This window comes from Aegilops tauschii, chromosome 3, assembly GCF_002575655.3.
Source record: "Aegilops tauschii subsp. strangulata cultivar AL8/78 chromosome 3, Aet v6.0, whole genome shotgun sequence".
Classification (NCBI taxonomy): domain Eukaryota; kingdom Viridiplantae; phylum Streptophyta; class Magnoliopsida; order Poales; family Poaceae; genus Aegilops; species Aegilops tauschii.
This window is the reverse complement of record NC_053037.3, coordinates 147396925-147419765: the sequence shown is the minus strand read 5'-3', so window position 1 is coordinate 147419765 and position 22841 is coordinate 147396925. Positions and strand designations below refer to the sequence as shown.

The 22841-nt window shown below is 42.6% G+C and overlaps 2 protein-coding genes across 2 annotated transcripts; one reads left to right on the top strand and one right to left on the bottom strand.

Annotated features, from left to right (window-relative positions):
- The first annotated feature begins 6884 nt into the window (after window positions 1-6884).
- On the top strand, window positions 6885-11235 carry LOC109777746 (triose phosphate/phosphate translocator, chloroplastic). Its single transcript, XM_020336311.4, has 12 exons — window positions 6885-7509; window positions 7824-7892; window positions 8017-8082; window positions 8194-8272; window positions 8823-8943; window positions 9040-9135; window positions 9397-9509; window positions 9619-9696; window positions 9787-9903; window positions 10138-10237; window positions 10350-10450; window positions 10889-11235. The coding sequence occupies exons 1-12, from the start codon at window positions 7256-7258 to the stop codon at window positions 10901-10903; spliced, it is 1209 nt and encodes a 402-aa protein (XP_020191900.1). The 5' UTR covers window positions 6885-7255; the 3' UTR covers window positions 10904-11235.
- A 1386-nt stretch (window positions 11236-12621) lies between these two features.
- LOC109777754 (uncharacterized) lies at window positions 12622-16509 on the bottom strand. The gene is made up of 3 exons (XM_020336318.4): window positions 16066-16509; window positions 14986-15419; window positions 12622-13382 (listed from the first exon to the last, which is right to left on the bottom strand). Exons 1-3 carry the CDS (start codon window positions 16228-16230, stop codon window positions 12944-12946), a joined length of 1038 nt encoding a protein of 345 aa, XP_020191907.1. The 5' UTR covers window positions 16231-16509; the 3' UTR covers window positions 12622-12943.
- Between the last annotated feature and the right edge of the window lie 6332 nt (window positions 16510-22841).

Here is a 22841-nt window from a genome sequence, read left to right as displayed (position 1 = left end):
TTCTCTTACGCCGACCATTTGCTACCCTATGAAAGAAATCAGAGTTTTTGTCACCACGGGTAAGCCAATCAGCTCGTCCTCGCTGCATCCAGTAGAGCTCCTCCTGCTCTAGTAGTTTCTCAATTTGCATGTGTAGTTCATGTTGCCTTATAACCGTGTCATCAGTTAAAGGCCCAGATAGCACTTCATTCAGTTTCTTTTGGAGCTCCCGAAGCTTTGTACGAGGTCCTTTGAGTACCTTCTTGTCCCAACTATGCAGCGCTTGATGTACATCAGCTGTGAGTTCAGCAAAGGGTGCTACCCCCAGAGCTTTGCGCGCCTCCCAGGATGTCTGGATGATAGTCTCGACGTCCTCCTCTGCTAACCAACGTGCCTCAAACCTGCACGGTCCAGGTGCACCTCGCGGCAGCATGCCGATCTGAAAATTGGTATTGATCAGGACCGGCCTATGGTCTGATTTGTTAAACTCTTCATTGGATACTCCAAAACTAGGGAACAAATCAGCCCACTGCATATTACCAACAGCTCGATCTAAGCGTTCCCGAATATGTCCTCGGCGCCAAGAAAATTTATCTCCTATGTAACCCAAATCGTCCAATGCACAGTCGCTTAGAGCATCGCTAAAAGCCTGCATGCATCGCTGCAATCTTGCAATACCTCCCTCCTTCTCATGTGTATGAAGGATTTCATTAAAATCGCCCGCCACCAGCCATGGTAAGTTTAACATTGCATGTAGTTGTCTCAAATAATCCCAGGATAAGTGTTTCCTCTCACCACTTGGTTCACCATAGAACCCTGTAAATCGTCAACCCCCACTACTTGACTCATTTATCCGGATATCAATACAGTTGGGTTGTACTTCCGTTGACGTAACGCCAAGATTGTCAAACCATAGCATTACTAAACCTCCACTTCTACCATCACTCTCCGACACAGCCATTGCATCGAAACCGAGCCTTCTTCTTAGTTTTTCTGCCTTAGCTTTGTTCAGATGGGCTTCAGACATGAAAAGCACATCAGGGCGAACCCGCCCTTGGATCCCCAATAGCGCTCGAACCGCCGCGGGTTTCCGCATCCCGCGGCAATTCCAACACCGAATTTTCATTGTGATCAGTCTGAACGAAACGAACAAGTCGATTGAGCGGACAAATCTTAATCAAGAAACCTACCGTAGTCAAAACGACACGGAGGGACAAAAAACCGATCGCAACTCCTTGCAGAACAATGGTGCTGCGCCGGGATAGAACACCGGCTATGCCGGACACACGCCGGGGTGTGAACTTTGCAATCGTCTGATTCTTTGAAACAGCCGAGTATACAGACCACAGGAACAGCAAACAGGCTAGGGCATGTACGACGGGGGCGCTTACAATCGGCGCCAGGGTTCGATTCCCGTTCGATTTGGTCAAATCCCCCCCGATCCCAGGATTTGGGCTGGCATCGATGCCGAGCCAGTCGCCGAGCGCTTAGCCTATTTTTTTTTTCACGCGACCCTTTTTCTCCGTTCGGATCTGGCAGCGGGCGCTACCTACAGCGCTACAAATCGGCAACCGCTCAACTAACTCAGTTGGTCGTTGTACTAAAAACCAGCTCTACTCAACTAACTTAGATGATTTCGTTTTGCAGCTGGACAAATAATTTTTTTCTTTCCTCTTCACGCACAACAATAATCTAGAATAAACTATAGAGCTTGTCAATCTATTATAAATCTACATGAAACCTGAATACTTACAATAAAAATTGAATTGATACAAAACAAATGTGTAAAAATGAAATGCTTGTGGTTGCCAAGCTGGCCCAACAGGGACAAAGATCCCAATCTTAAAACCTGAAAGCACGGTGAGATAAAGTTAGAAAAATATATGCCAAGTTACTTCAACCGTTCTTTCAGTCATACACGGTTAAATCGGCCTAACTAAATCATGCATGCAGTGCTGACTAAATCATGCATGCAGTAAAGCTATCTCGTTATATATAGTCCTAATTGCAGGTTCCAGTTCCACGCCCATCCCAAAAATTTCTGCTCATACACAAGCACAATCCTACTCAAATCTGGTACAAGTTTTTGTTCATACACATCACATCTTTCAATGGATATCGGCCATGCCAACATCGGAGACATACACTTACAATGGACCGAAGAGGATAATCTATGCCTGGTAAGTCATTTGTTTAATTATTAGTAGTTACTATATCATGAAAAGCTTGGCCTAACAACATTTTCTGAATTGAGTAGGTAAATGCTTGGTTAAATGTTCCCACTGATTTTGTTATTGGCAATGAAAACACTGCACGGGATTTTTGGAATCAAGTCGCTGAAGAATATAACGCAAATACCGCCGATAATCGAAGAAGACAACCTATCCAAATCAAACGCCGTTGGAGTAAGATGAGCTCAGAAATTCTGCTATTCGATGGCATGTGGCGCAGGGTTGACGATGCATTCACAGCTACTGGACAATATAACCAGGACTTGGTTTCCAAATCTCTAGAGATGTATAGGTTAGAACAAAATCAATCATTCAAATTTCTCAACATGTGGATGTTCATACGAAACTATCCCCAGTGGAATGCAATGTACTGTCGAGTCAAAAAGCCATGATTTAGATAATAAATTGTTGTTCTCATTCCAAGTTGTACTCCCCAAATTTGTTTTTTTTTGCGAGTTTTTTTGGCGATTCCCCAAATTTCTTTTTAGGACTATGTAAATCAAAGATCAGTCAGTTTGAAATATGCCAAAAGTTTAGATCAACAAATATTGTTCTCATATGATAATTAAAATTTCCTTCATGCAAGTATTGTTCTATCCAGAAAGAACATGGCGCCTACAGATCCCCATATATAGTTTCATATGTGCATCTCAGCACCAACCAAATCAATAATTCAGGGATTAGTACAGCGAGGGGTACGGAGATTACCTCGACGCCGTACGTGATGGCGCTGCCGGGTGAGCTTGGTCGTCCTGTACGCCTCGTGCTCGAGTGCCGCTCCCTCCTCCCACCTTCCAGTCCGCCAGCCTCACCGCGAGCTCCCCCGGCCTCGTCTGAGTCGTCTCCATGCCGGAAGGCGCGGCTGCTGCCTGCTCTGCTCTACTGCTTCCTCCCCCCTCCTGACCATCAGCCTCGACGCGAGCTCGTCCGGCCTCGTCCTCATGCGGCGCGGCTGCTTCCTCCTCCGTGCACACGGCGCCCTCTTCCTATCCGCCAGCCTCGCCGCCATCCCATCCGGCCTCGTCTCCATGGAGGAAGAGGCGGGCTGCTGCCTCCTCCGGCCGCGCGCCGCCGTTCGCCGTGGCTGCCATCTAAGGGTGGGGGAGGTCGGCCTGCAGGTCTTGTCCCACTCGCTGGATCTGACGAGAGATGGTCTTGTGCAGAAGGGTGTGGAGAGTTTGAGAGGAGAGAGCTAGCTGAATGAGGACTGAGCTGAGTGGGTAGCAGGCTGGCAGAGCTGGTTCGTTGTTCGGTCAGACGGTGGCGTCGACGCTTCGGTTTGTGCATTGGAGGGACGGGCGCTTCACACGTTCGTCCAGAAGAAAAGAAAATCAAATAAGCGCTCAAATAGCGCTCGTGCGTTGCAAGCCCAGTCGCTTACACCAGTGCTTCCCCCTAAATTAATTTTCTTTTTAACGCAAGCGCCCAAATAAGCGCCCGTGCATTGGAGATGCCCTAACTCATCTCTTCTCCTCCCCACGTCAGAGCATCAAGCTAGTTACCCAAGAGGGCCGCATGGCACCTGCCAGGGTAGACACCGGGTAGCCGGCCGCCGCCGGCGGCGGCCGCGGTCAGAACCCTAGATCGCTTCTAATCGCCTTACGGAAACGTACCGTGACGCAAGTACGGCCGCCCGCGGGTTGACGAGCAGTTTGCAGGGGGCGTGCCTGTTAGGATCGCTAGCATGCCCACCATTTAAAGACTTGTAGCATGATCTACCATCTCTTAGGTCATGCATATAACATATGAAAGTATGGATTTAATTATGTCAATGATAAGCATGCCAATTTAAATTTGTTGCAAATCTATAACGCAAGGAAATGTACTAAAAAAGGAAATAGGAATACTCTATTTTGTTTGATAAGAGATGTTTTAATTTGGGCCTGAGCATAATCGGCAAGTTCATTTTTCCAAAGAAATAATAATATACATAAGAACTTGAACCCCCAGACTTGGACCGGGCACCCAATAGGATTGCGCTTTAAGCTGGCCCAGTGACCTGTTTATATGGGTCTACGTCCATAGCTTTCTTCTTTCTTTTAATTTTTTGTCCCTATTATCTATTTGATTTTATTTTTTCTTTTGTCTCGTTTGATATTATTTATCTATTTATTACTAGTATTTCACTTTTTGTGACCATGTTATTCTATTTAAATAACCCAGCATTACTTTTCTTATATTTTGATTTTATGTGTGTTCAATACATGCACATTTCACGCTAATACAAACTCATTTCTTTGGAAGTCATGAACATATTTTTAAAATATATGAGTATTTGTTTTGAAACACATTAACAATTTCACCCGCAAAAAAAGGAACACATTAACATTTTTATTTTAATAATTTATTATTAAAATAATTGTATAAATATTTTATATACTACACTATTTCCATGTGTTTACAAGAACATTGTCCAAGAATAGCATGGAAATATTGTGGAAAACATGTGAAATTTTTATTTCTCCATATATATACGAATAGATTTAACATCTCAATCCTATTTGTTTGAGCTATGGAGATGTTTTAATGATACTTTCAAATATAAAAATATTTTCAGAATGTTGAGTTGCTCACTGGTAAATCCTATTTGACACTGATGCAACGGATTGTTGATGAAACGTGCACCATGTGCCCTCCTGGTCTTGGCCCATTCCATTTTTCATTCTTTCTTGGTTCCTTTTTCTGAAAATAATCTTTCATTTTATGTTCTTTTTTCTTTCAACTTTTCTTTTTTTTGTTTTCATTTTCATTGACTTATGATTGTTTTCATTTCTTTTGGACGCGAACGTTATTTCAACAAATACGAACGTACATTCACATTTATGAATAATTTTTTAAAAGATATGACTTTCTTTAAAAGATTCATGAATAATTTTTTGTGCACATTTTTGTAAAAAAATGAGCATGTATATCTACTTACGTGGACATTTTTTCAAGTTTCTGGAACACACATTTTTATTAAACATACCTTTTGACAATACTTTTCTTAAAATTTGTTGAACGTAAAACATTTTTTTTAAACATCAACAAGCTAAAGGTGTCACCCGATGGGCGTCCCATTTACGAGGCATCATGCGATCACCCAACATTCCCTTCACACATCGGACAAGACCCGCGAGTCCAATTGGGATGGATTTTAATGTATACCATATGTGCATTATGCGTGGGTTTTTTCGCTATTATTTCTCACGCCCTCTGTATGTATCTTCAAATTTTCATGAATTTAAAGATTCTATATTTCTGTTGCACCCATTGGGATTTGTTTAGTGTTAAGGAGGCGGGGAGGGGAGGCTCCTCACATGAACATTTTTATTTTATAAAAATGCTAACCTTGTGGCTTGGAAAAGAGTTTGTACGGTTTTAACGAGGTGAAAGTTGGTCACGTCACAGATCTGTCTGGCCCCTAAGTTCGGAAGATCTCAAGTGATTTGACCAAAGCGTGAGATCATCCCTAATATTCAGACATGCTATTGGGGTGGGTACATTTTGCTACCTAGACACCTTTGCATTTCTAGCATCCCATATTTTCCACATAGTGGTGAGCACAACGAAGGTGGCGATTGTGCCTGGAAAACCATGTGGTGGATCTGTTGTCTAGATGTTATCGAAGGGGCTGGCCGAGGGGGCGATGTTGATAGCTCGATAAACATTCCTTGCAGTGGTGCAAGTGAAGAAGAAATGAAGTTATGTACTTAATCATGGTATTGCATGTAGGACAGTCCATGGATCATGGATGTAATGACTTTCTTTTTCTTGTGCAGGTTTTGGCGTGTGTTGAGTCGGTCGAGGTAAAGGAGCCAACCAAAAATCTTAACCTTTGAAGAAACTTTGGAGGCCTAGATGGCCTCCTGCTTGGGGTTTGTAATCTGTTGCATGATAGCTTTGTAAGCTCACTTGGTGGTGAAGTTGGAGCCGTCAAGCAACGTTCTCCTATCGCTAATTTGCTGCCACCGGGATTAGCAGATTACGCAAGCCAAGTTCGATGCCATCATGTAGCATGATACTACCTAGCCTAGCATGCTAGTTGGTGTGGTGATTGAATAGAGCTGGAACTTAGTTGCTAGTAGTTCATGCAGAAGTCAATCCTCAAATTACTCTAAGCCAAGCACGTTTAACTTTGAGGTTTCTCGCAGACGGGCTTTTGAAAAAGGAAGAAATTCCTTGTTAATGTGAATAGTCTATCGTTCCTATTAAGACATGATGTCACAGCTTGTTGGTAGAGTTTTTTTTCCCTAAAAAAATGTTGGTAGAGTTTTTGTTTGTTTTTGTTTTTGTTTTGACAGAGAGACTTGTTGCTTGAATCGGGTGCGAGCTTAAAAGCGTAATACAAGATTGTTGTGTCAAATCAGACGACTGAGACCGACTTTTTAAAATAAGAGGAATCGAAGCATCCCCTAACCACCTCCTCTAGTTTTGTTTATTTAACAATTTTTGACTAGTGCACGCATATTTACTTTTATAAGACGTTTCTAGTGACCTAATACGTCTAATAAAAATTCACACAGGGAATATCACAGTGGGAAGGAATAAAGCGGCCAAAATGCTATATTCCTCCAGGTAAACGAAAATGAAGGGAGTTACAGGCAGCAAAATGTCCCATAGCTTTCGAGCAGGAGGCCGATTCCCGTGCCACGAGCTAACAATAATATGCATAAAATGGTTACATTTCCCATCGGGAAATAGTAGTTTCTGGATCTTCCCCGACATTGTGTGGACGCCGGCCACTACTTTCCAAGCCCGGCCTCACGAGCATCACCGCGTCGACGTCCGATTTCCCCCCGGTCCAAAACCTTCTCCCATTTCGCGCAGCGGCCCGCGCCCGGACGGCGACGTCCGCCCGACCCCGTCCCGTCCTCTCCTCTCGTCTCCTTCCCCAAACTCTATCATCAGCAATCGCAGCGGCCTATCCTCCCCCGCGCGCGTCTCCGCCACCCAAATCCCTCCGCTCCCACCCATAAACTTATCCAAAACCGCCCGCCCCATCCCGCTCCAGCCCAGCCCCGCGCCCAACGCGATCGCCCCAGGCTCCCCGCGCTGCTGCAGCAATGCCGGCCCTCGGGACGCTCTCCGCAGGCGGCGCCGCCGCCGGCGTCGCCGGCCTGCTCCGCCTCCGCCGCGGCCCCGCCCTCGCCTCGCCCCTGCCGGCCGCCGCCCGAGCCGGCGCGGTGCACGACGGCGCCCAGCTCGTCTGGGGCCGCCAGCTCCGCCCGGCCCTCGTCCTCCCCGCCGGCCTGCTCCCGCTCCAGGCCTCCAAGAGGCTCACGCTCCGCCCGCCCGCCGCCTCCGCCGAGCCCGCCGGGTGAGTGATCGTTCTCTAACGCCACGTCTCGACGCTGGAAGCTTCTAGAAACGCCTCTGGCCGGCCGTTTTGTTTAGTTGCACACAGTTTGGTTTCCTCGCTCCCACGCGCCGCGCAGAAAAAAATTCAGCCACATTTTGCGCCGCTGCACATGCGAGCGGCACGACTTCAAATATTCTGGTCCCACCTGCAGCCACACTGATCGCTGATCGGTGGGGCTCACAGCCACAAAATCCGTGCTCTGTGCGTGATACTGGACGTGGAAGTGCGCTTTCAACAATTTTATTACTTTCTGATGACTGTGGTTGCAACAGGGAGGCCAAGTCGCCAGGGTTGCTGGAGAAGTACCCGGCAATCACCACCGGCTTCTTCTTCTTCATGTGGTACGTTCTCGCTGCCTCACTCAACAGCAACACGGCCACCCTTTGGCTTTCACGTTGAAGCGGATCGATCTTGCAGTCATTTTATTCAGCTAATTTGTGCATTCTGGTGCAAGTGATCCTGCAGGTACTTCCTGAACGTGATATTCAACATCCTCAACAAGAAGATCTACAACTACTTCCCCTACCCATAGTAAGTGTGTCATATGCTGATATGCATCCTTGCCTTTGTTTTGAAACGATGAAGATCAGCGACTGTGACTGGGTTGCAACTTACACTGGAAAATGGCACTGCTGATTGCAGCTTTGTTTCGGTGATCCATCTACTTGTGGGAGTTGTGTACTGCCTCCTCAGCTGGGCCGTTGGTCTCCCGAAGCGTGCGGTAATTCGAACCATCTTGCTGTAGCGTTGTGTTTTCTTTGAGAATTCACACAGTGGTTGGAATGGTCCTCAGTTGATGGGTCTCCTGTAAATTCATAAAAGTTCAGCGGCCTCACTGAGACTGTAGGAAGAAAGATTTCATAAAAGTTTATGAATATTGTTCAACTGATAGGCTTCCTGTAAATTTCATTATAATGTTGCACTCATGGATCATATGCCACTGCCATGTTTAAGCCTCTGCATAAAATGTAGGAAATCTTACAATTTCTGGTTTTAAAAATGAATTGCAGTTGTTAAGTAAATTGTACATGACCCTTTATTTAAAAAGCAAATCTGTTGTTGTTTGTGTGGTCAGTAAACTTAAACTAAACTTGATCCACACCCTTCATCTTTTCATACATTAGAAAAGTATGCGTCCATTAGAATAGCATGCCTATATTGACAACATATTAGAAGAATTTATCATATCAATAGCTGCTTCTTATCAAGGCCATGTTTCTTATCTTGAAATTTGCATAAAAATTAACGCAAATTATCGCCCTCTTTCGTAGCCTATCAATGCAACGCTCCTGAAGCTGCTCTTTCCGGTGGCATTGTGCCATGCTCTTGGTCATGTCACAAGCAACGTGTCCTTTGCTACTGTTGCAGTCTCGTTTGCCCACACTATTAAAGGTGCCTCTTTCATGTGCAGATTTCATTTTGGATTTCTCTTGTCCCTTTTCTGTTTTATATGCTAATTCCTCTCTGTGTTACATAATTGCTATGCAGCTTTGGAGCCCTTCTTCAATGCAGCTGCTACCCAGTTTGTCCTTGGACAGACAGTTCCCTTGTCTCTGTGGTTGTCTCTTGCCCCTGTTGTGCTTGGTAATTTCTCAATTAAGCCTTCTGTTACCAGTTCGCTAGTAAAGCTGTAGAAATTAATTTTTAGTATAAGAAACCAGTTAAAATTATTGGATACAGTGATTAAAAGACCGATAATATCTTGATCAGACAAGTTTCTCTAGTGGCACAATTCCTTTTCTGTCATTGTTATCATTTTTCACTTGATAGCCTGAGCTAAATAGTAACTTCTTTGGTCCATGACTTTTTCTTCTTCAACCTATTTAACTACTTGAACATGACCAGGTGTTTCAATGGCATCCCTCACTGAACTGTCGTTTAGCTGGAAGGGTTTCATCAATGCTATGATCTCTAACATCTCGTTCACTTACCGGAGTATTTATTCCAAGAAAGCCATGGTTTGTGCCTGTTTTCTTCTTATCGCTTGACTCCTCATATCTTTTGTTGCGTTTTGGGCTCTTTGTGGTTCAATTCCTTTGTTTTTACTAACCATTTCTGTCGTTGCAGACTGATATGGATAGCACCAACGTGTATGCTTACATCTCAATAATTGCTCTAGTTGTCTGCATACCACCTGCACTTATTGTAAGTGTGATAAATATAGCCCAAATAAAAAAGGTTTCGTGTGTTATGCTTCTCGTTCACGTTTCTTTTTTGGAATGACCAACCTTGCAGATTGAAGGACCACAACTAATGCAGTATGGATTAAACGATGCAATTGCAAAAGTAGGAATGACAAAATTTGTATCAGATCTTTTCCTGGTGGGATTGTTCTACCATCTCTATAATCAGGTAACCAGTTGCATATGCTCTTGTTGGAATAGTTAGGTGTAGCATTTGAGCTTTCTCATGGCATTACGCCATACCATTTGTAATAACATGAGCCATGCATTGACTGTACCAGCATTTGTTTCTTATGCAATGTAGAGATCAACATTTAGCAGCAGTTGATCGTGATGTTGCCAAACTAGCACATTCCATTTTGATGGTTTCATCTGTTATAATCCATTACATGGCTCATGGCAGATTGCTACAAACACTTTGGAGCGGGTGGCCCCTCTAACACATGCTGTTGGCAATGTGTTGAAAAGGGTTTTCGTCATTGGTTTCTCGATCATCATTTTTGGTAAATAAAATGTCCCATTATTTGTTATGACTATATTATTCGCCCAATTGTCCTTTTTTCTATGGAATGGGTTTATGCCTAGTTTTAACCCTTTTAAATCTTGTGTGAGCAGGCAACAAAATTACCACACAGACTGGAATCGGAACTTGCATTGCAATAGCTGGTGTTGCCCTGTACTCGTACATCAAAGCTAAAATCGAGGAGGAAAAAAGGGTAAGCTTCCCCTCCATTATTCCAGTATCTCCTAATCTGAATACATGTAAAGAGGAACCAATATGAGCTGTTTCTAACTGGAATATGGAACGACCAAATAAATTGAAAGTTTTCTTGATTAACCCAAGCAACATAACATATTTTTCTGTTCTTGGTTACCCCAGGGAAGATAATTTACTAAAAATAATTCTTCCTCTAGGTTACCCCAAGAACATATCACATATTTTTCTAATCAACCAAGACCCTCGAAAGGTCAAAATCAGCTAGTCAAAGAGTATAAGTAACAAGATGAAAACCTTTCAACAATTGAATTGGTATGGTCAATGCTAACCATGGTTGTAGAGAAGACAAATATGGAGTTATAAACATTTTTTCCTTCTATGATCCAAGAGCCATGTTAATGACGCAATCTTATATATCTTGCTCAAATCTTTGCAGGCGAAGGCCGCGTGATGAGGCGACTGATGTGAATATGGTCTGATGGTTTCCGGCGCTCGAGTTGCATTGCCTCGGAGACGACATGGACGAATCTCTTCTTCGTTATTTGTTATTTGTTTTTCAGTTATCTGCTAAAGTGTTCCCTTGTGAGGTCGAACAGCTACATTGCAGATGGTAAGACTGGTTGTTTCCATCAGATGAGAGAGCTCAGATGTGCAGTAATAAACGCTCGTACTTGTAAAGGCTTTTCGTTTTGTGTGTGAGGACTGAGTTATCTTCTTTGTACCCTTCCTTTCGTTAGTTCGTCTGCTATGCAATGTTGGACTCTCAGAGACCATCAAGTCTTCTGTGCTGTGTCTCTAGCTCTACTGTTTTTTACTTTCTGACGCGCCTCATCAGTTACTCCCTTCGTTTCAAAATATAAAGTTAGTATAAAGTTGGGTCATCTATTTTGGAACGGAGGAAGTAGATCATATACACTCATCCTCCATACACACGTTTTATACGTAAGTTTAGCAGAAGAATAGTGTCAGGGCATCTCCAATGCCGAACCTCAAAATGAACCAGCGGACTAGTCCGGACCACGAGAGCCGGGCCATCCAACCTTCTCCCTATTATTTTTTCTAAGTCTGCAACACTTAAAATAATTATAAAAAAATAGCATAGTTCATCAATAAATAACATGCAAATATCCCATAATACAACAATAGTGCAAATATAAATATTACTTCCTCCGTCCCAAATTCTTGTCTTAGATTTGTCTAGATACGGATGTATCTAATACTAAAACGTGACTTGATACATCCGTATCTACACAAATCTAAGACAAGATTTTTGGAACGGAGGGAGTACATTTGAGATAACCAGATGTTTAACAAGGTTTTCGAATTCATCGATTCCAAATTCAATAATACTCGAGTCAGAATCCGCACATGCCGTCCCATACACTATGCCCCTTGAGCTTCATTCAACAATGTATGAACGTAAATGGTCGGCCATCAGTTCTGTGGTACATCACGACAACATGTCTGAGTTATTCAACCTGATGATTATCAAGTTGGAACATTGAGTGAATGTATGACCAATACGTAGAGCAACAAAAAACTAAAAACTAAAATTTTCAAGGTTGACAAGCCCGGTGGCCACCTTCTCCCTCACTTATGTAATTGCACCACAAAACTTCATGATGAAATTGACGATTATGTACCACCAATGGCCAAGCGATTTCACATTGTGTTCATGGATCACCAGCAACTTGTAGGGCACAAGGTGCCTTTGCTCATGAAACAAGGCGTGCACATTTTGCCGAAGGCCAAGTCCCCTTGCCTCATGCCTACAAAGTCCGCATATACAACCTTCCACACATAACACAACAACTCATCCTCTCCTTCATCAGCGAGTACCCCGCCATCGTGTTTACTGTAGAAAACAAAAAGGTCAACAACCGGCAGGTGTCCGCCATGGACGTTGGCAGGGGGCAGAGGGTATATGCCTGAGCTGCGGTGGAAGAGGTACAACAAAGACGTCCAACGAGGAGGGTGCAAATGAAGAGCAACGGATAGGGTGTTGGAGACTTTCCTCATGCTCTATCTAATAGCAATGGTCCAGCTGACGACAAGCTCATGTATAGCATAAATTGGTTCTGAGAATGCACCAGAGTTCCCATGTCATTTGTACTAAATTGGTACTGAGAATACACCAGAGTTCCTATGTCATTTGTACACAGGACAATATAGCTAGTTCAAATATATAACAAAGCCGAATTATCCCGACATGACAGGGAACAAAATCTGTATAACCTTCCTGCGATCCCGAGGAAGAACAGATTAAAACATTGACAAACAACCAGCCTGGTCACATATGTGAAAAAGCCTCTACCAAGTTATGGGGAAAAACAACACATAGAATGGCCACATCATTTCTACAGGTATGTAAACGGAATAACCAAGACCAATTCCGCTCATTGTCCCATCCGGACAGATAGAAATCTACCTAGCCACATGCTGGAGATATTCACAGTCGCTTTCATCAGTCTATAGAAAATGGCACACAGGGCTAAGAACCCAACAGCCTTTTGATCCCAGCTTTCTGGTCAGATGTCAGCCTGGAAGGGAACTTGATGATGAACTTAACGCGCAGATTTCCCTTCTTACCGGGCTCCTTGGGTATTGGCATCCCCTCTCCAGGGATCACCTCTTCATAGCTAGGGTTGATTACCGAGTTAACTTGTATGGACAGGCTCCGCCCGTCGAGCGTTGTGAGTTGCACGGTATAGCCAGTCAGTGCTTCCACCAAGGAGATCTTCTGTGTCATGACAAGATCGTTTCCTTCCCTGGTGAAAACATCATGGGGCTTCTCTTCAATGATGAAGACAATATCAGCAGGCATCATGCTTGGAGATTCATTTCCCTTTTCAGGGAAGGTGATCTTTGTCCCCTTCTTCCAACCGGGCTTCACATCTATCGTCAGAATTTCTTCTACCTGTGAAACTCTCCTGAAAATGTAAGTAAAATTAGCAAGCGGGCACCAATAAAAGCATGGTCCTGAAACAATACATTGATATCTTTATGTCAAAGCATAACACAAGGTATTCACAAGAACATAGCCACACAGCTAAATATATTTAAACACCATCCATAAAAATATTGCCTTACATTAGCAAACATCAACACAATGCACACACCCTTAGGGTGGAAATGACAACCATGAAGACAAAACAATTTCAGAAGTGTCTCTTAAAGACACATCAAAACTAGACCACCTGATGCCTATGCAGCCTGCGCTGTAGAACGACCTATGCAGGGCTTCACTATCACATGAAAAAATGGTTAACAAGAATACCCACCTGGGCACTGACTACAGAAAATTAGGCAACAATTAATATGCATATACATGAACCTAATAAAAGCTGTATAGCCCTTTTTCGAATGTTCTCTACGTGTTAGCAAAGCAGACCAACTGGAAAAAGATCAGAAGGCATTCACAAGGGAAAGATGAAAAGCTATCCTAAAAGGAAACATGTAACGGCCATCTCTTCAGAGAAAACGTGTCAGAAAACAGGTGTTATTTGGCATGTCCAGATTTTTTAACAAACTGTACACCAGAATCCGAGTCGGGTTCTGACACTCACGTCCACATCCAAGTAACGCCCATGCAGAACATACTATAACAACGGCACTTGCATTTTTTTGGCAAGTTAATCTGTTGTTACATAATTTACAACATACATAAGTGTTAACTATTGTCACCACTTGCACTAAAATTAGATTAGTTGTCCGTTTTCCCAACTATTGTTACATAATTTACAACATACATAAGTGTTAACTATTGTTACCACTTGCACTAAAATTAGATTAGTTATCCGTTTTCCCAACTATTTGTTACATAATTTACAACATACATAAGTGTTAACTATTGTCACCACTTGCACTAAAATTAGATAGTTATCCGTTATCCGTTTTCCCAACTTGGATAGCCGAATCCGAGTCGGATTCGGACATGTATCAGTGTACAAGTAAAACTCATGTAAAACATGCTATTCATACTGCATAGCTATAAGATTGAATAGAAAGAGTGAGCAATGAAGAGAGTGGTTTCTTGTGGTCAGCAAGGAAATAAGAAAATCAAAAGGACTGCTGCAGTTATTAATAGCTATCATAGGTATCATCCCTGTGCTACAAGAACTATACAAACCAGATAATCTATGGCTCAAAACAAATTCTCAATTCTATCCAGAAAGTATAAAGCCAGCCGCTAAACAACAAAATGCAACTTAGCTTCACAAGGCCATCTTGATAAGTTGACTACTATGAAAAAATTACACTGCTATTTCTAATAGTTGAGTGGAAACTAAATTAATTTGTCACAACAATAGTGGACACGCACAGGCCATAGAAACTAAATTAATTTGTCACAACAATAGTGGACACGTACAGCCCATAGAAGAACAATATGCTTGCTCCAAATAAAAGTTTCTAATGCAATTAATTCACCACCGATAATCCGTTGAATCCCTATAGCCTATAGGAGGTTACACACCGCGATATCTCACAGCGACATGCTTAGATGAAAAGTTCAGGAAATTCAAGGAAGCTTACCCACTGGTCTCTGTGACCTCTCTTGAGATTTTCATCTTTTTGGCTACACCCTTATACAAATCCGCAAGGGTCACTGGAAGCCGATTCTCAATGGGTGCTGGTTTGTGTGATGGGCGCGGCATATTGCCGGCAGAACCCTCTGCAAATCGCGAAGCGAGATACTCGTTGCTAAACACGCCCCCACCATAAGATCTTGGTTCCCCTCTCATGCTGCCACCCGGCATGCCACCCACGAAGGAAGGCCCAGAAAATCCAAAAAACTCAGCAAATATATCATCCGCACTCCTCGGATTGAAGTGAAATGAGGTTGACTGGCCACCACCAGGGTAGAAAGAAGATGCACCAGGACCTCCTGCCCCTGGAGGCGGCTGTCCCTTGAGCCCTTCTTCCCCTAGTTGGTCATATATTGTGCGTTTCTGGGAGTCGCTAAGGACCTGAAAGGTCATAAGGCAACACATAGCATCAATGCACATTTATAGTAAATGGCTGGAAGTAGAGTCTTAACTAATTATTCAAAGTTAAACTTGCTAAAAAAATGGCAGGATCCGGTCCAAAATATCGTTTCTAAACTGCACAACAGAAAATACCAACCGATGAACAATGTAGTAATTGTCAATTTAACCATGCCAGATGCTTGCACTAAAAGATGCCAAAGGAGTGGATTAAAGTTTTCATCAACAGAGAAGTGTCTTTGAACTTGCAACAGTTGTTTAGGGTCCCTACTTAACATTATTTCTAAATCTTCGATTCTAAACAAAGATGCAATGCAATTCTACCTATCTCCAGCGTACACAATTAAAAGTATAAAGGATAGCAGATCATATCGCTGGGTGCAGTAAGACCTACAGGAACAACAAAGGGCATACAACATTATGTCAAAACTTGCACTTGAAGGAAATCTTTCCATCAGCACACATAATAGCAAGGACTATCGATCTGAATTGATCGCATACACAGATACACAAGGATCAAAACGTGAACTTTCATGATTGGCGATGAACAGATTTGGCTGACTGTTCAAGAGCGGAAGGAAAAGGAAATCTAATCTTGGCAAGAGGAGACCAAAAAAGAAAAAGCAACCTCGTACGCCTCGGAGATCTGCTTGAACTTGGCCTCCGCCTCCTTCTTGGTGGTGGGGTTCTTGTCCGGGTGCCACCGCATGGCGAGCTTGCGGTAGGCCTTCTTGAGGTCGTCGTCGCTGGCGCCACGGTTGACGCCGAGAACCTTGTAGTAGTCGACCCCCATCTCCTTGGGCGCCGGAGCTGCCGGCTCCGTTCGCCGGCGGCCGCCCCGCGTGGACGACGACTCTGCTGCCTTCCGCTTGGTTCCGCCGGCCCCTCGAATCTTGCCGGCCTTGTCGTCCCCGTCCCCTCACCGGAGAGGTTCGCTCGCTCGCTCGCTCGGTCGGTCTCCCTTATCGCACGCCGCTGCGCCGAGCCGTGGGTGGCCTCGGTGCCCGGTTCCGTTTCGTGCTCGTGACGGGAAAGGCGGCTCGCACCGGGTTGCGAGGAAATTAGTAAGGGGTGGAAGCTTCCAGAAGCATGCCATACGTGTACAGGTAGATAGAATTCGGTCGCGGTTGGGCTCTGCGGCGCGGGCCGTCCGGTGGGACCTGTCAGCCCATCTATCTTTTGATGCCCTTGTGGTGAGAATGTGCCCAGCAAAAAAGCCCGAGTGATCCCGAAAGTGCCTTTCTGCTCCCGAGCTCATTTGAGCTCGGTGAACAGTAAAATCAAAAAAAATTTAAAAAATTCAAAATGTTTCAATTTTTTTTGAGAGAAACATTGACAAAAGTTCTAAGTGCCTGCAAAAATTCATCATGAAATCACATTCCTGTAAGGCGTGGCCGAAAAAACAAATTCAGTGCTTCAAAATGCTTTTGAAAGTAGCTTTTTCAGAGTACTGTTTTTTTTTTGCCATGCCTTTTAGGAATGTGATTTCATGACGAATTTTTGCAAGCACTTAGAACTTTTGTCAATGTTTCTCCCAAAAAATTGGATTTTTTTTTGATTTAGTTTTGATTTTACTGTTCACCCGAGCTCATTTGAGCTCGGGTGCAGAAACTCCGCGTCCGAGTGATCCTAGGAATGTGCCCAGTAACAAAGGGCAAGCTGTTGGTGACATCAACAGGGGAGCTAAATGAGACTACGGAGCAATCATCAAAGGGATAGAACTTAATGCGTCTTCATTTACTTGTACTTTTTATTCATGAAGGTCGTGTTGTCAATCGTGAAGCACATAGTTTAGCCAAATTCTCTCTTAGTCTCAGTCAGGGGCGCCATGTTTGGTATGGTCAACCTCATGATCCGATTTGTATCCCACATTTTATAGCTTTCGATGAATAAAATTCGGCTAAACCCTAAAAAAAAGCAAAAAAGCCCGAGTGATCCTAGGAAAGAAAAGAGCCCGACTCAGGGCCCCTTTTGTTTGATTTGTATATAAGTTGAAGATACTTGCCTCGAAGAAAAAAAATAAGTTGAAGATACCGAAGACGTGGAAGACGCTACCTCCACCGACGTAACCGAGGGCATAGGGATATACCGATTTCAATTTTAAATGAGTTGCGCTCGGGAAGCTGCTCACCATTAGCTTCTCCCAAACGTGAAGGGACTGGCTGTGTGTAAGGGCATATTTCTCCTTATGTGGTTTTGATGATTGATGACAGTGCATTTGCGGACTAATCATGTGTGTTGAGCATTTCAGATATCTCATGTCTAGGCATAAGACGATTCGGTGTCCCTCGGAACCTATCGAAGACGGCGGTTCTCTACTTTCTTTTGGTGGATTTGAGTCGTAGGAAAGTCGTACTATTAAGAGGGGGCCCGCTTCGGAAAGGTTAGGGTGGAATCAACACGTACACATCTGTTCCTTTGCACCACCTTTCCTTCGCTTCGATGGAACACCATCCGGTTATTCTTGTCTCTGCCATATGAAGGCTGTCAAGTGCTATAGTTTCTGTGGCGTGCGGTAGTACTGCTCAAGAGAGCAATAGTATCGCAGGGGTCTGATGTCTACTACGCAACTTTATCCTTCTAGACATTGTTGGGCCTCCAAGTGCAGAGTTTTGTAGGACAGTAGCAAATTTCCCTCAAGTGGATGACCTAAGGTTTATCAATCCGTGGGAGGCGTAGGATGAAGATGGTCTCTCTCAAACAACCCTGCAACCAAACAACAAAGAGTCTTTTGTGTCCCCAACACACCCAATACAATGGTAAATTGTATAGGTGCACTAGTTCGGCGAAGAGATGGTGATACAAGTGCAATATGGATGGTAGATATAGGTTTTTGTAATTTGAAAATATAAAAACAACAAGGTAGCAAGTAAACAAAAGTGAGCGAAAACGGTACTGCAATGCTTCGAAACAAGGCCTAGGGTTCATACTTTCACTAGTTCTCTCAACAATGATAACATAATTAGATCATATAATAATCCCTCAACATGCAACAAAGAGTCATTCCAAAGTCACTAATAGCGGAGAACAAACGAAGAGATTATTGTAGGGTACAAAACCACCTCAAAGTTATTCTTTCTGATCGATCTATTGGGCTATTCCTATAAGTGTCACAAACAGCCCTAGAGTTTGTACTAAAATAACACCTTAAGATACACATCAACCAAAACCCTAATGTCACCTAGATACTCCAATGTCACCACAAGTATCCGCGGGTTTGATTATACGATATGCATCACACAATCTCAGATTCAAACCAACACAAAGAACTTCAAAGAATGCCCCAAAGTTTCTACCGGAGAGTCAAGACGAAAACGTGTGCCAACCCCTATGCATAAGTTCACAAGGTCACAGAACCCGCAAGTTGATCACCAAAACATATATCAAGTAGATCACGTGAACATCCCATTATCACCACAGATAAGCACATGCAAGACATACATCAAGTGTTCTCAAATCCTTAAAGACTCAATCCGATAAGATAACTTCAAAAGAAAAACTCAATCCATTACAAGAAGGGAGAGGGGGAGAAACATCATAAGATGCAACTATAATAGCAAAGCTCGCGGTACATCAAGATCGTGCCAAATCAAGAACACGAGAGAGAGATCAAACACATAGCTACTGGTACATACCCTCAGCCCCGAGGGTGAACTACTCCCTCCTCGTCATGGAGAGCGCCGGGATGATGAAGATGACCACCGATGATGATTACCCGCCTCCGGCAGGGTGCCGGAACAGGGTCCCGATTGGTTTTTGGTGGCTACAGAGGCTTGCGGCGGCGGAACTCCCGATCTAGGTTTATTTTCGGGGGTTTATGTATTTATAGGAATTTTTGGCGTCGATTTCACGTCAGGGGGTCCACGAGTCAACCACAAGGACGGAGCACCCTCCCGGGGGTAGGGCGCGCCACCCACCCTTGTGGTTGGCTCGGGACTCTTCTGGCCCTCTTTTGCTTCGGGGGCTTCTTCTGGTCCATAAAAAATCACCGTAAATATTCAGGTCAATTGGAGTCCGTTTGATATTCCTTTTCTGCGAAACTCAAAAACAAGGAAAAACAAAAACTGGCACTGGGCTCTAGGTTAATAGGTTAGTCTCAAAAATCATATAAAATAGCATATAAAACATCCAAGATGGATAATATAATAGCATGGAACAATAAAAAATTATAGATATGTCAGAGACGTATCAAGCATCCCCAAGCTTAATTCCTGCTCGTCCTCGAGTAGGTAAATGATAAAAACATAATTTTTGATGTGGAATGCTACCTAACATACTCATCCATGTAATTTTCCATGAATGTTCAGATACATAAGATTCAAAACAAAAGTATAATATTGACATAAAAACAATAATACTTCAAGCATACTAATAAAGCAATCATGTCTTCTCAAAATAACGTAGCCAAGGAAAGTTATCCCTACAAAATCATATAGTCTGGCTATGCTCCATCTTCATCACACAAAGTATTAAATCATGCACAACCCGGATGAATAGCCAAGCATTTGTTTCATACTTTTGATGTTCTCAAACCTTTTCAACTTTCACGCAATACATGAGCGTGAGCCATGGATATAGCACTATAGGTGAAATAGAATATGATGGTTGTGGAGAAGACAGAAAGGAGATAGTTTCACATCAACTAGGCGTATCAACGAGCTATGGAGATGCCCATCAATAGATATCAATGTGAGTGAGTAGGGATTGCCATGCAACGGATGCACTAGAGCTATAAGTTTATGAAAGCTAAAAAAGAAACTAAGTGGGTGTGCATCCAACTCGCTTGCTCACGAAGACCTAGGGCAATTTGAGGAAGCCCATCATTGGAATATACAAGCCAAGTTCTATAATGAAAAATTCCCACTAGTATATGAAAGTGACAACATAGGAGACTCTCTATCATGAAGATCATGGTGCTACTTTGAAGCACAAGTGTGGTAAAAGGATAGTAGCATTGCCCCTTCTCTCTTTTTCTCTCATGTTTTTTTGCCCTCTTTTTTTCCCTCTCTTTTTTCGTTCGGAGTCTCATCCTGACTTGTGGGGGAATCATAGTCTCCATCATCCTTTCCTCACCGGGACAATACTCTAATAATGATGATCATCACACATTTATTTACTTACAACTCAAGAATTACAACTCGATACTAGAACAAATATATGACTCTATATGAATGCCTTCGGCGGTGTACCAGGATGTGCAATGACTCAAGAGTGACATGTATGAAAGAATTATGAAAGGTGGCTTTGCCACAAATACGATGTCAACTACATGATCATGCAAAGCAAACGACAATGATGAAGCATGTCATAATAAACGGAACGGTGGAAAGTTGCATGGAAATAGATCTCAGAATGGCTATGGAAATGCCATAATAGGTAGGCTGTTTTGAGGGAGGTATATGGTGGGTGTATGGTACCGGCGAAAGTTGCGCGGTACTAGAGATGCTAGCAAAGGTGGAAGGGTGAGAGTGCATATAATCCATGGACTCAATATTAGTCATAAAGAACTCACATACTTATTGCAAAAATCTATTAGTCATTGAAACAAAGTACTACGAGCATGCTCCTAGGGGGATAGATTGGTAGGAAAATACCATCGCTTGTCCCCGACCGCCACTCATAAGGAAGACAATCAATAAATAAATCATGCTCCGACTTCGTTACATAACGGTTCACCATACGTGCATGCTACGGGAATCACAAACTTTAACACAAGTATTTCTCAAATTCACAACTACTCACTAGCATGACTGTAATATCACCATCTTCATATCTCAAAACAATCATAAGGAATCAAACTTCTCATAGTATTCAATGCACTTTATATGAATTTTTTTATTATATCCCTCTTGGATGCCCATCATATTAGGACTAAATTCATAACCAAAGCAAATTACCATGTTGTTTCAAGACTCTCAAAATAATATAAGTGAAGCATGAGAGTTCATAAATTTCTTCAAAATAAAACTACCGCCATGCTCTAAAAGGATATAAGTGAATCACTAGAGCAAATGACAAACTACTCCAAAAGATATAAGTGAATATCAATGAGTAGTCGAATAATTATGTAACTATGTGAAGACTCTCTAACATTTAAGAATTTCAGATCTTGGGATATTATTCAAACAGCAAGAAAAATAAAATAAAATAAAATTACGCTCCAAGCAAAACACATATCATGTGGCGAATAAAAATATAGCCCCAAGTAAAGTTACCGATGAACGAAGACGAAAGAGGGGATGCCATTCGGGGCATCCCCAAGCTTAGGCTCTTGGTTGTCCTTGGATATTACCTTGGGGTGCCTTGGGCATCCCCGAGCTTAGGCTCTTGCCACTGCTTATTCCGTAGTCCATCGAAACTTTACCCAAAACTTGAAAACTTCACAACACAAAACTCAACAGAAAACTCGTAAGCTCCATTAGTATAATAAAGCAAATCACCACTTAGGTACTGTCAAGACAAGATTCATAAATTTTCTCACATGATGCCTACTGTACCCTATCATTTCTACAATTTATATTAAGCAATATAAGCCATAGAAACTAGAAAACAAGCAAACTATGCATCGAAAACAGAATCTATCAAAAATAGAACAGTTTGTAGTAATATGTAACTCTTGAATACTTCTGTACTCCAAAAATTCTGAAAAATTAGCGGCAACCTCAACAATTTGTTTATTAATCTTCTGCAAAAAGAATCAGTATTTTATCACGCTTCTGTTAAGAATAAGAATTGTTTTCCTGAGCGCAAAAGTTCTGTTTTTCAACAAGATCAAATCAACTATCACCGTAAGCCATCCCAAAGGCTTTACTTGGCACTTTATTGAAACAAAAGCTATAAAACATGATTACTACAGTAGCATAATCATGTGAACACACAAAAACAGTAGGTAAAGGTGTTGGGTTGTCTCCCAACAACCGCTTTTCTTTAATGCCTTTCTAGCTAGGCATCGTGATTTCAATGATGCTCACATAAAAGATAAGAATTGAAACATAATGGGAGCATCATGAAGCATATGACAAGCACATTTAAGTCTAACCCACTTCCTATGCATAGGGATTTTGTGAGCAAACAACTTATGGGAATAAGAATCAACTAGCATAGGAAGGTAAGACAAGCAAAAGTTCAAGATTTTAAGCACATAGAGAGGAAACTTGATATTATTGCAATTCCTACAAGCATATACTCCTCCCTCATAATAATTTTCAGTAGCATCATGAATGAATTCAACAATATAACCATCACATAAAGTAGTACTTTCATGATCCATAAGCATAGAAATTTTACTACTCTCCACATAAGCAAAACTCTTCTCATTCGGAATAGTGGGAGTATCATAAGAAACTCGAATAATGTTCAGAAAAAGGGTAATCATAAAAATGACAAGCTTTATAAATATAATCA

Coding starts and splice junctions, on each gene's coding strand:
- LOC109777746 (XM_020336311.4), top strand. CDS start 7,256: ATGCCGGCCCTCGGGACGCTCTCCGCAGGCGGCGCCGCCGCCGGCGTC. Junction 7,893..8,016: donor GGCTTCTTCTTCTTCATGTG/GTACGTTCTCGC, acceptor GTGATCCTGCAG/GTACTTCCTGAACGTGATAT. Junction 9,904..10,137: donor TCTACCATCTCTATAATCAG/GTAACCAGTTGC, acceptor GGCTCATGGCAG/ATTGCTACAAACACTTTGGA.
- LOC109777754 (XM_020336318.4), bottom strand. CDS start 16,230: ATGGGGGTCGACTACTACAAGGTTCTCGGCGTCAACCGTGGCGCCAGC. Junction 15,420..16,065: donor AGATCTCCGAGGCGTACGAG/GTTGCTTTTTCT, acceptor ATGACCTTTCAG/GTCCTTAGCGACTCCCAGAA. Junction 13,383..14,985: donor GAGGTCACAGAGACCAGTGG/GTAAGCTTCCTT, acceptor TTACATTTTCAG/GAGAGTTTCACAGGTAGAAG.